Below are 18824 nucleotides of genomic sequence, written 5' to 3' on the forward strand. Positions count from 1 at the left end.
TGAAGTTCGTTTTCTTTTATCTTATCATATTATAATGTTACAAATTATTATTAGACAAATTGAGTGGATATTACGAACGTTATATCTCCAGTACAGAATACCAAACCTACGCATATGTCTTAAGAAAAGATCATAGGAGCGTCAACTGTACATTATATTACGTATGTTCCATGCGACAATTAATTTTCGTTCTTTCAAATTATCTCAATTTTAAACATTTCTCGAACCATTTTATACGCGATACGAGATACGCGCTTCGAAGAACGCTTGACGTGAGCAGGGAGTCTTGTAATGAGCTTACCCACTGAAGAAGCCTTATGAACACGATCCACAACGATATAGAAGAGAAAAACTGGCAACCAGTTGGCGACGGTCTTTCCATGTGCCACGACACGAAAATCCAGCGAGCAGAAAAGTTGCGTGAAAATTCAACGTCGAATCGTGTGATTCACTGACCTTTGCTCGGTGATCGACAGGAAGCTGATTTATCGCGGTGAGTTCTCACGCGATCAAAACCTCTCGCGTTCAGGTAATTTAGTTTCGGTGGACTTCATAAAGCATGTCCAACTTTTACATTGAATCGGAAAAGAGCGGGAATGAAAAAAAAAAAAATACACGCGGTGAAGGATGATCGTCCAACTGTAAAATATCGTGTTCGCGATGCCAACTCACCAGCTATGTATCTCCAATGTTTCCATTCTTGTCATATGATAAATTTCGTGATTTATGGTTAATGATTGAGGTAGGATACCGTTAATAGAGTGATGTAATGATGAGATAAATAAATATAACACGAATCTATGGAGTGAAAGATGGGTGAAGGGAATAAATAGTAATTTTAATTTGAATCATAATTTGAGAGACTGAACATTGTACGCAAAATTTCTTCTATTATACTGCTACAGAATGGAGTTGGCTACAATTTCTTTATTGAATTTTTCTTCGTAGTTTATTTAAAATTATCTACTGAATTGTTCTATTCTTACCAATAAAAAATAAACACCTACATAAAAAAAAATAGATAACAATATATATCACAGACAGATAAGTATATTTTTAGTCGGTTGCACGTGGAAAAGAGACAGATAACATGGATAAAAGTCTTATTAGATTAAGTCACTTTTTAAATATACAATCTTAAAAGATGCCATTCGAGAGATTGTTCATTTATGCAACGCATCAACGCTAACTTTCGGAGAGCAACTTTAAATCACGTTTAAACGGAGCAAGGAAGGGACGAACCAGTTTTAAACCCATGGAGGAAAAATTTATCGGCCTGCACTTGCCATCCTACTTATACGAAAACAAGCTTATATTTATTCATGAGACAATTACAATATGCTGATCTAGTTGCGATGCAATTTCGGGGATTGAACTCGCACTGGCCTACGATATTTCGTTTACTACGAGTTTCGTAAAACCTTAAATATCATTTGAACAGGCAGAAAGGAATTAAAGGAGTTAAAAATAATTTTACAGATAAGATAGAACGACAACATTGGTCAGTCGTTCAAGTAATCACGATTTTTCAACTTTTAGCGAAACAATTTATTTCTATTTTAGCATCTATGGTATCAGATCAATGTGCAGAAGTAGTAAAGCACATTTTTCAAAGCACGGCGAGAAAATTTCTGATAGTTTTGTAAAAAATATAAATTAAAGATTACAAAAATAAAACCTCTTATTCTATTTTATAATAGATCTTCCATTGGATAAAGAAATGTGTCATTATGATTAGAACCAGTCGTTAGCATTTGATGGAAAATTACTGTGTCTTAGTTATATCACCTTGGAAGCAAAAATGCGATATTAAAATAACGATATTCTTGTAAATTATGTAACATTAAATTCTAGCAAAGCGATCGATACAAAGATGTAAAGGTCTATAAGGGATAAAAGAAGACAAGAAACGAACGATAGACATAGTATTGTACCGATGAAGTCTTATAATTGTCTCCTAGTTAACAACTATCTATTTTTGCCAGCGGCAGTCCAACTTTTGCCATACATTATGCAAGTTTCAACAGAAATAATGAAAGAGCAAACTTCGGTAATTAGAAGCTCAATAGAGAAGTCCAAGTTTTAGAGAAGAAACAAGGCCGTGATAAAGTGTGGGAATTCTGTTTTAACCAATACTATACCGACATTTCACACCAACGTCATAATACAATTTTCAACACTTGTTGTGTTGCCTGTGTGCCTATGCTAATATTGAATTCATATTACTCTTGAAATTTTCTATAAAATTTTGACATTATTTACTGATTACTTTTTTAAACACTTTATGGGAACAGGTTCGGAGATGATTTATAGTATATTCTAATCGTTTACACGTATACTGCCGCAGATAAGTATTTAAACACACCGACATTCTTTTTGTAAAAATTTTGTTTTTTCTTCCTTGAAACAATATCAGAAGTTTCTTAAAAGCTTCTCAGCTCTATTATCAAATCTCAATTAATTGTAAACAACAATTTGATAAAATAATCCAACTTCTTTGAAATGATTCATCTCATCCTTAATAAAGAAACAATGCAAATAATGTTCAATGTTCTAAGAAACACGATTTGCTACACGAACTAACAATTGTAATAGGAAATGTGTTCTATTTAAACATCTCTCTATATAAGGAAACTTCTCCAAACTTACAAAATACTTTCTACTTTATAAAAATACAAAAAAATACCAAACAGCCTAAGTTTGAGTCTAATCTAAAAAACGAAGAATGAATTATGTATTAAAAAAAAGAGTGTTGTCAGACCATTCTATTGCATTTGAGCACCAATTAATTAAAGCTAAATACAATTAAATTTAGTATCGTTTAATAGTATCCCCGTATATGACTACAAAAATTTGAAATTATGAAAATGAAGCGTAGGACCGGATTAAAAAAACGTTTCATTGGAAAATAAGGACGTGTGCCAGTACTTTTTGTAGCCACCGTAGATTGCTTTCTCGAGTGGCGAAGAACACGCGTGGCGCAGAAATGGATGCTTTCGTTGTTCGACTGCTTGTCCTAAAACCTGCACGTGTTTAAGAGCTATACATACATATGTATTTTCCACGCGGTATTACACACACGCAAGTAAATTACGCACATACATCGAATGACGATCGTCGCGCGGTCGCTCGAGCATTCGTCTCTTCCGTACGTGCCGGAATGTCTGAAATATCCTGCCTCTATCGGTGCTGTATGCGAAAGTTAATGCGTGTGGATCGTCTAACATTTCGACGACAACAGTACGGATGGGCGTACTCAAATCCAGTTCATTTAGTCTGCATCGATTACTACGAAACCATTATGCCGTCAAATGCATGGACGCGATACCGCAATTTTACAACGATTAGAGAAACTCCATTATGGTAGAATCGAAAAGATGGTGGGAATATAATTATTCCGATGTTGAATACTTTAACGTGATATTTGAAACGTATTTGGTACATCTTTAGGAAGAGATGATTACAATCGTTGCGATTCTTGAATTCTGATATTAAATTATACAGGGTGGTTGGTAACTGGTGGTACAAGCGGAAAGGGAGTGATTCTACGCGAAAAAAGAAGTCGAAAATATAGAATAAAAATTTTTCGTTTGAGGCTTTGTTTTCGAGAAAATCGACTTTGAATTTTAGCTCGGTACGCGTGCACTTTATCACGTCTCATAATAACGGATCGTTGTCTCGATGGAAAAATTAAAAAAAAAAAGAATTTAAAAAAAATTTTTATTCTATATTTTCGACTTCTTTTTTTCGCGTAGAATCACCCCCTTTCCGCTTGTACCATCAGTTACCATCCACCCTGTATATTAAATTTAAAGAATAGTATGAAATTAATCGTCGACTGATTTTCATTGGTTTCGTCATTTTGAGGGAATTAGAAAGATTAGACGGTAGACTAGATATTGTCTATCGTATAGGTAGAGTAGAGGATTAGAGAGAATATTATAGAAGATTATACGTAAGTATCATGAGCAATTGTGATTCGTATTATTATGGTTTGCTACCATACACGTTTGCTACCATAGTAAATTGCCAACACAAATCGTGTTTTGTTTCTTGTGCTCTTGTACGATATAATTTGATTACAAACAATGACTAATTGAAAGAGATTTGTTCCGTTTTCAAGTAAACACATGAGTTGTATATTCATTTATTTCACAGCTGATCAAATTTAAATTAATCGTAATCCTCATACACGTGACACTGTTGGCGTACATGGTAATTCATTATTCACATGATGGTTCATATTCCATAAACATCACGTCAGTACATCAATTGAGAATTTCTTAATCGAATACCCTGTTTCATTAATATTTATTTTCAAACCACGAAATGACGAAATCAATTCTTTAAAGCGATATGTCAAATTAAATTTTAATTACACACGAATGGAATTAAATAATTTAATAAATTGAATTTTTCTGTTCATATCTTTTTTTTATATTTTCAATAAATTTGCTTCTTACTTTTAATGATGCAACAAAACGTCAGTAATAATTGAATCGACTACTGCTTTTTTATTGCGTCAATGTTTCATTCCAATTTGGAACAAAAACGATAGAAAGGAAAATTATGAAGACACTAAAAATGTTAAACTTACTGTCCTAGTTGTCGATACAATAAGACCAAATGAGCACATGAATGAGCACAACAGTGAACTAAAAACATTACAATTCCATTTTTACTGTGAACCCCTCGGCTTCTAAAGCAATGTATTTTAGGCGCGCTTACTATAGATACGCAGGAACTGTACTCCAGAAAAGTGATGTCCAAAATTAGTGTTCCATGTGATATTTCTCGTGAAACTTGAATCAACAAGAATAATTTACAGTATGATAAAAATAGAATGCTATTTCAAAAGCGGAAGCGTGTATCTATCTAATTTTTGTCTGCAATTGTTAAAAATGGGAATTTTATAAGTTTCAGATGCAATCCACATAGAAGCGATGAAAAAACGCGGCAATTATGAAAACAAAGGCGGAAAAGGACGGCAGAACGAAATGAACGGCCCGGAAGACAAGAAAAATGAGAAAAACGATGTTGAAAAGGACGTGGATAATCAAGGATTCAGCGAATGGTTAAGATCTAACAGTGGTCTCGAAATGATGCGACTGTTCGTAATCGCCAATTCGATTTTAGTTTTTGTCACGATGGGATTTCCAAAAATGCAGGAAGCTATAAGTATTCTAAAGGAATATTATTTCGGGGAAACGGAATAAGCGGAAACTTTTGAGCGAAACTATTCACAAAATTTGAGAAAAAATCTTGGACGAAGTTTGATATAGTAGAGAGAAGTTAACGATACTACAATCGATATATCTAACGCATTTTCTTGGAGTAATTCAGCGTTTATAACTACACGCTGCAAATTATCCTTTGCTTTCTGAACATGAACTCTAGACGTACGCTCGCATTAACGTAACACGTAACATGATTCAACATCAAAGAGCTACAGAAATATTTATTTTACCTTGTTTGTACCACAGTATCAAGTATCTATGTATCGATTCTCTAGGTCATAAGGTACTCTTACTCAAACTTCCTAAAAGTATTCCATCGCTTACATTACAGTAGACCATAATCATGGACATTTTATCACAGACCCTTCATAAATTTTAATAAGCAAAATATCAATCGTTAAATTATGCGCATTCTTATTATTCGTTTGATTTACCACGAGCAATATTTAGCAATAAATAACATTCGGGTGTGATCATGCTGGGATTGATCTTTCGCGGCGTGTTTCTCATTGGTATACTCACCTGGTACAGCACCAGCGTGTGGAAAATGATCGACAGTTACTTCAGAGACCAGTTCCGGAGCTACTTGGAGGAAGAGTATCGAAAGAATCCGCGAATGAGGTCCGACGTACAAGCTGACTCGGTCGATAAGACCAATTCCGCGGTTACCACGCCACACCCCGATCCGCCTGTGGAGCCATCGCGGGAGATTCTCGAAGCTGTCGAAACGATTGCGCGTGCGGTCGAAGCTGCAGAAAATGATTCTGTGGAAACGAATGGGGAGCCACAGGTGACAGGTGGCACCAGTGAAAACGAGGCCGCCGCAGGGGGATCTACCGATAAAAATGCATTCCTGGGAACTGTCGCGGAATCGGAGCTGGAAAGAAGGAAGTCGACCGAGAATGAACAGGATTCTCGACAACCTATTAATCACGACGACCGTGACCTCGAACGTCGCGAGAACGACGATCGTCATCGATCAGTCTCCCGAGTGTCTAAGAGCACGGTTAAGAGAATCAAATACGACAGGAAGCTGGCCATGTCTAGGGACATTTTACGCGAGAAGCAATTACCCAAAAGACGAAACGTGAAGACGATCACGTTCAGTGAAAAGGATTTTAAGTCGGTCATCGGCAATCACGTTTCCAATGATGATTTTTGGGAGTTCGAGGAGGACGCGGATGAAAAAGAACCACTAAAAGGTATTTTGGTTTCCGAGCTACCGTTCAAACCTAGAGCGGATATAGGGGATTTGGACAGGGTCACTGCTGATGAATACTGTCCCTTGAGCTTGGAAGATGAAGCGTCTTGCGATGAAACGTTCAAATGGCCTTGAAGTCTTATAATGTTGAAACGTAGATAAATTTAAGAGGCACGTAGTAGTTATAAATTCTGTTCGTCCGAATCAATAGTGGAAAAAACTTGATTGTTAAAGTTCTGGCTTTCGAGTATCAACTGTGATCTTTCGGAAGAAATATACCAAGTTTCGCTAGTATTGCAATTAGGTTCAATGACACGCTCGTACCGAATACCAGCGTTAAAAAAAGAAAAAAAAAGGAAAAACAGAGAAAAGATAATTCATTAAAAAGGACGCGGAGATTTCAATTCTGATAATTATATTATATAGTATGGTTTACGACGAAGTTAGCTATAATGGTCGTAAAGTTAGAGATATTTCTTTCAAAAGAATACAGCTTGCGCTTGAAAATTTCAATTTTGCTAACTGAACGACATCAAGCTGTGTATACTTCAAATCTTCGATATCAAATAAGCGTCAGTTTTGAGTTGACGCATTCAAAGATATACTAATGTTTACAACATATCTACATGTTATATATATGTTTATTAACCCTTCCCGTGCTTATTAAAATAATAATAGAAAAAAGAATTATTCCAATGATTTGAACTTTTTGTAAATATATCATGAAAGTAATTACTTCTTTCATGATACAGTACAAAATTAATTGTGTATACGTCTACATTATTGTTTATATAATATCTCGTTTCTTCGATGATTTTGTTTTCATCTACTCTTTTATGTGTATCCACGACATAATAAAATTAATTTAGGTATAGGTAACACATACTTAAAAAGTATATTATACTATAGCACCATTATAAATAAATGGTATATATATATATATTTCTTCGAATATCTGTTAGAATGTTGCAAATATTTCATTCTCCCTCTTTTTCTCGACATAATAATATTAATGTAAAAATAAACATTACTTATTTCACACGAGTTACGAAAACAGAATGTTGCTCTTTCTATGCTCGCCATTGCAAGCATTAAACGCTCGTACATCTTTCATGTTGCTTGTATGGACCAAGTACTCAAAGGATTAAAGACATAAACAGTTGAGAATTCTATTTTGACAGCTTCAGTTACTTTACCGATGTGCCTAATATCTTCGATCGAGCTTTATTATAATTTTTCAAATTCTGCCGGTGGATTAGCTCTGACAAAAACTGCGATGGTCTAAAATAAATGTCATCGATGAACAATAATTTCACGGCATGAGACGTGGCCGACTATTTTTCCCGCTATCTGTAAAAATCGCTTCGTAAATAAGAATATAGACATAATACGTCGACGCTATTGACTTTTTGCTCAACTGAAGAAGACTCGACAGGAGGTTGCAAAATGTGCCCTGTCACTATAAGCGTACACCTGATGCAATCCTCCTGCGAACAAACTTCCAAGCTACATAGCACGTGAAAGAAGTTACCTTTTCTGAACTTTAACGCGATAAACGATATACTACTGCCCCGTCGATTAATCATGTGCAAAGCATTACGGGGAGAAACAAAAAAGCACGATGATCTGGGTCAATGTTAACTGTTTGCTTCATTACGAGTTTCTCGTGTCGACGATACATCAAGGGTATGAAAGAAGGGTTCAAAGGCTTGAAGAAAGAGCAAAAATTGAAGAACGTAAAGGAGAAGATAATCAGCTTAACATGAACCAATTAAAACATAATAAAAAACCGTATCGTTTATAGAGACAAGAAAGAATATACGACTGGTGTTTCTTTGGTAACTTAATTGCCCTCCGTAACGAGGAAGACTAAATAGGCAGTAAGTATAAAAAGATTGATAATTTATAAAAGCATGGGACGATAAATCGTGTAAGATTTGGCCTGGTTTCCTCGCGGAAGCGTCTTACAATATAAAATTCATAGAGCACGGAACAGAGGCAAGAAAGGATCACGAGGAGAAACAAAATCGTTGAAAAGAAACTCTCTGTTTTATTAATCCTTCGTATACAGGATTTATCCAGTTCTTTAATTGCAATTCAAAAGTAAGCAAGTCTTCTGATACGTTCGAACAATAGGGCACAGTGTACATCTTATAATCCTTTAAAGTTTGATATTTCATGAAACAATTTCCCAAACGATTTCATAAAGAAATGCATCCTATCAATCGCGCTAAAGACTCTACTTAAAAAAATTAATAAATTAACGATATGAAAGAATTTTGATATTGATATACGTATAGAATATAAGTTCTCGTTTCTATGCTGAAGAATTCTCTAAAATATTAAAAGTCTTCCACGTTTGTTAAAATAAAGAACAAAATTGAAGTATAAAAATTGAACGAATCACAACAAGTTTAGCTTTTCATTAAGTTCTTAATATAATTACTCTTAATTAGAAAGTGTACGTAACAATTAATCACAAATCGGTCGTTCTCGCATTCAGATACCAAGAGTTGATTCCGTAAAGCGGTCACACGATTACTATATCAATTCTATTAATATACTTTCCATTATAAACAAACTCTCGTGACCGAGATGGCCTCAAGAATCAAGGTCACAGTGATGTCCTTTGACCCTGAAATTGCGGTCTCGTATAGGCGAAACTAGGCAGTTGATGTGAAAGTACAGAGAAATTTGCAATTTATGGACTATGCGCGAGCTCACGGTCGCCAGAGAAAACGAATCTCAACGACGAAACGCGATGTATGAAAAGTTTCCGTTTGTATCGTGTTCGTTCGCCTCGTTGCAGTTCTTTCGCTCGATAAGCTATCGTGCTTCCGTGCATTAAGATATTGTTGACCGGTTAATGTCATACTGCTGTATGCCAGTGCATATTATTGTATGACCTGAGTGATGATATTGTTCTGCTCGTTTATGAAATATTTTTTATGGGTCGTGGTATGGCTATTGTGGTTTCGTTATATTGTTCTATGTTAGTTTAAATTTTATGTAAATATAAATATCGTTATCGCGTATTATAATGATTTTGTGATATCTTGTAAATTATTCGCGTTTGAACCACACAAAAAGAGTACATTATAAGAAACTTCCTAATTTTCATAGAGGAATTTTAATATTCGATGCGTTGTCTATCTTATCTCACAAAAGTTATCTTTCTTCTTTTCTTTGCAATATGCATTTTAACGAACATGTATTTTATCGTGCTTTTTAAAATTCTAAAAGAATTGTTTGTCATAGCATGAAAATAATGTTATTGTTTTTTTAATCATTACACATTTGCATTTTCACTTACGTGATATTAAAATCATCCTTATAACATAAAGTAAAATTAAAATTAGATTATTCATGTAGATATACTTATCATGTTTTTCTCCTGTGATCTTCGTTCGTTAACTCTGTCAGGAGTGTGGAATTTGCGTGAAACTGAAAGCAAGTTGTAACAAGCTTTCCAGCTTTCTAAGAGAAGACTTTAATTTTGTCCAATCTATGCCCATTTAAAAGTAAAAAAGCTTTAAAATAAATAATAAAATAAAAATAGTAAATATATGATGCGGTGACCGTAGCAAAATTTATGGGAGCCCTTGTTCTGATATTATCTACAAAAATATGAATAATTAAATAGCGTTTCTGCGTTTTACAACTCGAATGTATTGCCATTTACGCATTAAGAATTAAATAAACAATAAAAACAATTTATTCTATTTAATTGATACATCACTTGCGATTTTGTTTGAGAAATGTATGACTCATATAAATTCCTGCGACCCGAAATCGAATGTAAATTTCTAGCGGAATGAGCTCAATATTACGTCATCATCTCCATGGAGTGACTTTGAAACTATAAGTGTCTAGTAAGCAACTTGAAGTCTCAATTATGGTCAGATACAAATTACGTGCATTTACGTAGCTTACCGCATAATTATCATCCCTTTGATGCACAAAATTGTAATCAATCAATCACGATAATATAAAACACGATCGTGTGATTTTAAATATGCTTCTCCAGCAGCAAAGCCTATCGATAATCCTTAAATGCAGCGCTACAAAGCTTAAAAATTTCAGTTGAATTTACTGCCTAATAACAAGATTTATTAATATTAAAATCCATAATGAGGATTCCGCATCGTCAAATATAATACATCTTACGTAATGTATACCTGAACATGATACATAGTACATATAATGAACATTGTACCTAATGTCGATAAAACGTCCAGCTTGCTGTAATAAATAACAAACGTGATGTTTGAAAAAAGGAGAAGAGAAAAAGAAAAGAAAAAAACACGAATGATTACAAGATCCAATTACATACCTCGATCACATCGTTTAATCCATGCGTTCATTTCGCGCAAATTAACGAGCCCACGTAAAATTCGCATCGTTGAACGCAACGTTCCATTTTCCGGCGAAACCGTTTCACAGTCGACATTGAAATTAATGATTTACTAACGGGCATCCGAGGCAACGGTTAATGCAAATTAGAGCACGGATAGCTCGACGCGCTAGACGTGAACGCAAATGCATTAAGGAAATTCGCTCATTATTATTCCACGGAGAAAAGGCTCACCGCGCGAAGGTCGCCTAAACAGCTACTTTTATTTTTACAGATCATCTTTAGAAGTCAATTAAAATCAAACAACGATAACACCGATAATTACACGCTTACAAATTGCCGTATTTTAATTTGAAAGACGGGGTTACGAGATTCATGGAACCCTTGTTTTTACGCCAGAACAATTTAATCGCTCACTTCGTTCTGTCGGATTACGATCGGCAATTCGATGCCTTTAAAGAAATAATTAAGTTCTGAATTTTAACGAATAGGTGTTCGTGATCGCACTTGCATGCACTCGTATGAGAGTGTAAAATTACATTCGACAATGTTTTCTCGGATGTGTAGAACCAGCTGGACGTTGAGAATAATTAGATGCAAGAAGAATATCATTCGTTGCGTTTAAATAGCCGCGCGTAAACGTAATTAGAAAACATATTTATCGCCAAAAGAGATGGAATATTGATTTGACACTTTTGTTTTAAATAAAAAATTAATTCTTGTTTCTGTTCTGTGTTATGGCTGTAAAAAGATATAAAAAAAGGTATACTATTTATTTTCTATTTCTGAAATTACACTTCATTGCTGCAACTACTCTCTGTACACAGGATCGATTATATAGATACTAAATTCGAAACTAATTATCGTGTCTTTAAACAATGAACCTAATTGAATCACGATATCGAAGGTTTATTTTATTATAGTAAACAACGATTGTACATTTTTAAATTTGCAGTAGATGTAATAATTCTGTATCTCGATACATATTTGTCAAGAATGATTGTTCCTCTTTTTACGAGATAAATAAGGAATGACCGATAAATCACGAATGACTTTGATAAAGGTTTCAAGACGTTCCATCGAGGCATTAGTCAAACTAATTTACATTCGAATGCAAACAGCGACGAGTGTGGCTAAAAGAGGTAACGTCCGTGAACGTGTGCAGCATATCGATGTAACTTTTTTACCTTTATGGAAATGCACTTGGAAACATCACTTTTAATATATTGTTAAGTTAAAAGTGAGTTGAGTAAAGACGAAACTGAACTATAACTAAATAAATATTTTCAATGAAATAATCGGACAATGCAATTTTACATAAACAACCAAATATTATAATAATTCGTGATGTCACATGAGCTAAACGTCGTGTTTTGTACAATTGAGTTTTTAAATGACAAACAAATGGTTTATACCAAATATATGTATACTTTTTATAAATTTATAGTCGTTTGATATATGAGTGGCAATTTATTATTATTTGTTATTACTGTTAGGTGACAAAATTCGAATTATGTTCACTTGAGTAAACATAATTCTTTCTCTCTCTTTCAATTTCTCTATGATACACCTATGGTACCTTTATCAATATTTTACGTTCTTATAGTACTGCAGCAAGTGTGGCAACAATAACAAGTGCGGATTGTTTTTTCACGTAAATTGGGCTATTGATTTCCATCTGTCATATGAAGGAAAGAACTACAAAAAAAAAAAAGAGAAAAAAATATAATGGAAAGATAAATAAGAAACATAGAGATACTACAATGAAGACGAACCACACGAGTTTTAGAATACTCAAACAAACAAAAAAAAAAGTATTGAGTTAAATATATTGAGATAAGCAGAATTTTTGATAAAATTCCAAATTTATACTACTTATATATATTTTTTCATTTTACGTCCTAAATACGATTTATTTTTATTTTTCAAGTATTTTAGTATCTACAGTTGCAACAGTTGCCTGGTCGTCACACGTTATACTAACCCAATTACAAAAAGAGCAGACAATTTATGCGAGCATTGAAACAATACTACTTTTTTAACAATGACAGATATTTACCTTTCCCTGTTGCAACAAAGAAATTCCTTAAACGTCTAATAACCAGAGAAAAAAAAATTGTTAATTCTGAAATACGATATCCATCCCTAGTTTTCTCTACATTCTTACAAGAATCAATTGAAGTATATTCCTTCGCGAAGAATGTTATCGTTCGCGAACTTTATAATTTTTGTTTCAATTATGGTTCCCTGAAATTTTTTTCCACTCTCACTTTGATTTCAATTAGAGAAAGGATTTTAGTATTGAAAAAAAATCATTAGCATACAACTCGAAATCATACTTGAATATTGATATTTTCCTCAAGTTTAAGAAATTTCCTAACGATAGTATCGATTCGATCGAAAATGAACCAAAGAATGCAGCAAGGTAAAGCACGCATTTCTCATGCTACTTTACACGCGTATTTTGAAAGTGTCACGATACAAAATAATTCAAAGAATTGCCAGAAGAATTAAAATTAGAACGTCAAGATCGTTGAAGAAGAATTTCAAATATAAAAATGAAAAGTTACAAGAATAATATTTGGCCATTGTCCTTTAGAATCTACTTTTTCGCTAATCTTACGCGTTTAAATAAATAATTCCTTTAAGATTCCAAACAACTTTTCGCTTCTCCCGAAAATCTTGTTCAAGCCGTGTCATTTTGAAAATACATGTACGATACGATATTTCTTTGCCTCTCTAATAGAACGTTTCAAACGTTAGCCAACAAAATATTTCAAGACCGAAAAGTGATTCGAAGTTTAGTATATATTTGTACGGTAGGTATATTTGAAAGGTAAAAACAAAACCTGGACATTAATGGACAACGTGCATTTCCAAGATGCACGCTATCATGGCATAATGACACGATAAAGCTCATACGTTTCCCTAAGTATCAATTTACATTGAAAATCATGCGCGATACACCAATAACGTTTCACTGGCGCTAGTAGAAAAAACCAACGAGAAGGAAGAAAACGAAATGTAATCCATAGTACGATATAAGGCAAAATGACCAAGTGCGAAAAATCGCACTGTATTGCTTCGCAATTATGCAAGACGGCCAGCAATGCATGCACGTATGTACATCACTTTACGTATCTATCCATGTCCATGGTCAACGTGTTACATATAGGACAGGTGCAGGAAATGCGTGTCTGTAGCCTCAAACTATTTCTTACCGGAACATGTACGTTGAGAAGTAAGAAATACGACCTGGACCAATCATAAATGATAAATCCATTATGCTTCACCGTAGAAATAAAGCTGCACTCTACTTATACATTTTTGTTCTATTTGCAAAGTTTAATTTCACAATGATTTTCCGGTTGGTCATTTGTGAAATCGATTCCGAATAAAGAATTATGAATTATTCGACTGATTTATGTATCTACTTGCTTATTCGACTTTTTCATAACAATTTATATTTACGGTATAACACGTTTAATTTCAGGCTTACCGTTCGCACACGGAAAATAGCTGGAGCCATCCGTAGCCTGGAAAACGATTTCTGTAAAACGATCGCGCTCAACTTAGTTGTCTCGTCGAGTTTGTTATGTAGCGCACACCGCAGCAACGGAAAGATGAAAAAAACTTGCCATGAACGGACGAAACCGTTTCCTAGATAACTGAGAAAATACACCGGCAATGGCCTCGTTACGAGCAACGACGATTTCTCGCGATCGCTTCCCGCATGCTTTGATCCCGATCAATCGTTTTTCTATTTGTCTCACGTCTTCGAGTAATTACTCGAGTCACAACAGGAAGCATATAACGATATAATTGGTACATGTATTGTAAATTCTAACAGCACTTTCCACCTGACGAAAGAATGAATATTGATCGTTTTAATAATGTATGTGTTGGTTAAAAAGGATAATTTGTTACGCAAATTGTCAGTTGTTCGGTTAGCGCGAGATGAAATAACTTCGTGTCACGAAAATAATCATTTTCCTGCATAATTATTATTTTATACAGCTAGGTAGAATTTCTTTCTTATGTAATGCGTTAACTGGCCCATCTTTCAACCAAAAGCTCGTACAATCATAGAATTATATTTATATATTACACTTTGTATCTCAATATTCTCAATATTTTACATTTTATATTTGGCATTTTTTACGATCAAAGTCGCAATTTTTGAAATTTTTCACAACTGCAATTTAAAACACGTAACGATACTTCAATCTAAAGAGAAAATATCTACATTAATTGCGTCCGCTTGAAGAGATAAACTTCACCTTTCAATCTTACTCTTTATTACTACGTGTTCCTTTTTCCCCAGGCACTTTCTCTTCTTCCATTAAAACAATTCTCATTGCCCAATTATAAGACTAAATTCATTCCTACTTGACTGAGTAAGTAAACGTAAAAATTCGACGGAGACCACAGTAGACGTTAGACGCAACTGATAGAAACTGTTTCAGTGCATTAGTTTCTCTTCCTAATTGCACACTTCAATTCTCGAGTGTACTTCTCAACATAATGTTCGCTTTAAACCGAAACATAACAGGCATTCCATTCCTATGCAACAAAAGAGCGTTCACCGCGCCGAATGGATTTCTCTTTCGATACGCGAATTTTAATATCGTCGTTACTCAAGTTGCGTACGAAAATGCGTACGTATGTACGTACACACGGTTTTAAAGCACGCGTCGTAACAACTGCAACTTTCTTTCCTTCGTTTTCAACCGCGTATAACTCGCTGAAGTAACTTTCACGATTTGACAGTTTCGGAATGAAAATGAAGGAAACAAGTGCGATATTAATAATCGACGTTTCAAGGTTGACAGAGCACTCGAAAAGATATCCCGCGTCTCATTCATAGTCATTGCGGAAATTATGCAAATGATCCATGAAACACGACATACTAATTAACTAGATCGCTGGCAGAGAAAACCTTCTCACTTTCTTTTTGTCGTTGCTTCGTCCCGAGCATATTTTTCTTCTCTTTTGTAATTGGATCTAACGCGTGAATGATATTGGATTGGCAACTAAGTGATTACGGATTTTGTCATCAGGTGGGCAAAATCCGCAATCACTTAGTTGTCAGCCCAATACATTACAGAAGCTTTATCATCTGAACTACTCGTAGAAAATGCAGTTTGAATGTACGAATTTTTATATTTTTACGTCTTCGTTCTTATATTGCTTTCTTTTCAGTAAAGATAACTTTAAGAGATTCAATCAAACGTTATAATCGCTAAAACTTTCAAAAAAGCATCTCTAGAAAAGCAATCTCTTCAAAGTATTGTAATCCTCCAAGTAAACTGCTAAATATAGATGTTGATATGATTGTAAATAATGAATTGGAAGAAGGAAAAGGATTATATTTGTCTGGAACTATCTTGTAAATGTTAATATTAAACAGGAAGAAAAACTTTTCAACGAAAATGTAAACAATAATTTTCCCGAGTTTCTATTTTCGACGCTCAATTTTTTTTTATGAAAGAAATTTTCTGTTAATTCGATTATCGATCGATAATATGTCGACAGTAATAATTTCCCAATAATCAATCGTTTCGTAATAATCGGGGATCCACTATACTACAATACATTAAGGAAGGATTTAAATTTCACAAAAATGTACAATTTTTGAAAAAATATGTTTTTGTTGATTATGCTACTGCTTACTATTAATATTAATATTTGAATTCGTAGCTTAAAACAAGTCTAATTACCCATAATACATTAAAATAAATCGATCGTTCCGTTTTAATTCTAATCTTCTAATAAATCGAGATTCTACTCTGCTACACTGTACTATAGAATTCTGCTGGTAGAAAAAAACACACTTATCTACTCAGGTATCATATGTAAGCAAGTTTTAGAGAAAGCGTGACAAATTCTTAAGACTCGCAATATAGAAATTAAATTCTCAATCGATATCATTTTATGATCATATAAATCAATAATGGTTACTTCGTTGTATGTAAAAAGACTGGCAGTTGGATATTCCTTTTTGTACAAAATAATCAATAATATCCATAATTTACTACCCGTTCTTGCCAGAACTTAAGTAGATAATGTATATGTATAAGATTTTATGCTCCACTTAAATCATTCGAGAGAAAATATTGTATATTTTGTTATAACACGATGAACAAAAAAGTAGGAATTTGGTGATCCGATAAGACTATTTGAAGACTGAACGACTGAACTCTTTTACGCCTGAATTCCTCCATCAAGGAAACAGTGAGTATGAGATTTGTGACAATATTTGTGATCATATACCGTTAGTACTGCGTTTGTCTGACTATAAATTCGAAAGTTCATGTATATTTAGTTATAATCTGTTCGAACTCGTTAAACAAATATAATAAATAATATATGAAATGCAACGATAACGGGAGAAACGTGTGATCGTCGTAAAGATTATAATTGTGCCCTATATTTCAACGAATTATGGCAATTCCTTAATTTTGGACCTCGTAAATCCTTATCTTTACAATTACGTAAATTTATTTATCCTAGATTTTTAAAAATCTGGTGTATTTGTTATTTTAAATAACGCGCGAACTAAGACAATTGTGGAATGTTTTACAATTTTAAAATGTTTGAAATAAGAAAATAAGAAAGCGGCATTTATTGTGTAATAATCTATCACTAACATAACATATACAGGCACTTTTACAAGGATTAATATTGATAATTTTTATGCAAAATGTGAGAATGATTATGTATAGTGTCTATCATAGCACTATCATGTTCGTTACAGTGAATTGAACAACCCGTTCATCACAGATTAGTTTTATCTGTTTTATCTTTACACTATATTACTATATTTTTACCTATACAACATTTATACTACGCTATATTTACCTGTTTTTACACTATATCTAATAATAAAATATGTTCTTATTGTAAATAATAATCGTCTCAGGTTTGTTCCTTCTTTCTTAACCAAGCACATTATTTACGTATGTATATATCTACTCATTTAAAATAAAAACTAAGCTAATAAAATAAAACTAAATTGATCTTAAAGCGTCACATATGTGTATCGCTATCAAACAAAATGTTAAATACTTGAAATATAATCTGACATCTACCAAAGCAAAATGTTAAAATTAAGCATTTATAGTATATTCAGGTACACTTAAATATTTAAGTATTTCTAGCATTGCACAATCAGTAGGTAAATTAAAGTATGCTCTATGAATATCCGGAACGTATCGAATCGCAGCGCGTAACTGCGAAACGAAACAGCATATCGAAATTGTTCATTCTGTAGCAGATTTGAAACAGATTTGAAAGAAATTTCTGCTGTGGAACTGTTCGTGTTACGCCAGACACGGTCAATCATCTATTTGTACATCCGGTAAAAGTCACGAGCATTGGTGCCATTGTCAAGCAAAATGAATATCCTTCTTTCATCAAACCTGAATAAATGTATGTACGAGTGAATCATAATGTCCAGCTTAGCTTCGAGTACTGTGTTGAATTTTTCATTGATATAGCCGTATTCTCTTAGATTTAACATGGTTTCCTCTCCTATAAATCATAAGACTCGTAATATTGCGAACAGTGAAATGTATAAGTGGTGAATGCACAGAAAACCGATTTTTTTAAATAACAAGTCCTTAAATTCTACGTTGATGTATCTTTAAAATCACATATTCGTCATCGTTGCATTTTTAACTTTTTCTTAATTTCTAAATATCTATTATTAAATAAAAATTCTTCTAAATCGATAAAAAAGTCTCCGATATTAATACAAACAGCAAAGATGCATGTATAAAGAGCAAATGTATATAATAAATAATACACGTATAATAAATAACACGTGCAAGTTTGCAAATAAGGCAAAGTTTTTTAACAAAATTGAAATTAACAGCCGGCAAATTTCACAAGAACGTAGCAACTACTACTTCTAATCATTAATTTTCCACTAATTTGTATCACTGGCAAAATAATACTATATAATTACTACAAATCTGACGTTTCTTATTAACAATAAATAGCATGAGTATCTTTTTCCTAACTTATATAT

General features: G+C 33.5%; 2 protein-coding genes across 6 annotated transcripts in view; one reads left to right on the forward strand and one right to left on the reverse strand.

Moving 5' to 3' along the window:
• Positions 1 to 18824, reverse strand: part of LOC126867991 (uncharacterized) — a 148628-nt gene that overhangs the window by 125376 nt on the left and 4428 nt on the right. The window lies entirely within an intron of this gene.
• LOC126867994 (uncharacterized) lies at positions 5224 to 7378 on the forward strand. Its single transcript, XM_050623106.1, has one exon. It carries the CDS (start codon positions 5713 to 5715, stop codon positions 6571 to 6573), a length of 861 nt encoding a protein of 286 aa, XP_050479063.1. The 5' UTR covers positions 5224 to 5712; the 3' UTR covers positions 6574 to 7378.

Source organism: Bombus huntii, chromosome 7, assembly GCF_024542735.1.
Source record: "Bombus huntii isolate Logan2020A chromosome 7, iyBomHunt1.1, whole genome shotgun sequence".
Taxonomy (NCBI): Eukaryota; Metazoa; Arthropoda; class Insecta; order Hymenoptera; family Apidae; genus Bombus; species Bombus huntii.

Excerpts from the sequence above, each read along its gene's own strand:
- LOC126867994 (XM_050623106.1), top strand. The coding sequence starts at position 5,713 with ATGCTGGGATTGATCTTTCGCGGCGTGTTTCTCATTGGTATACTCACC.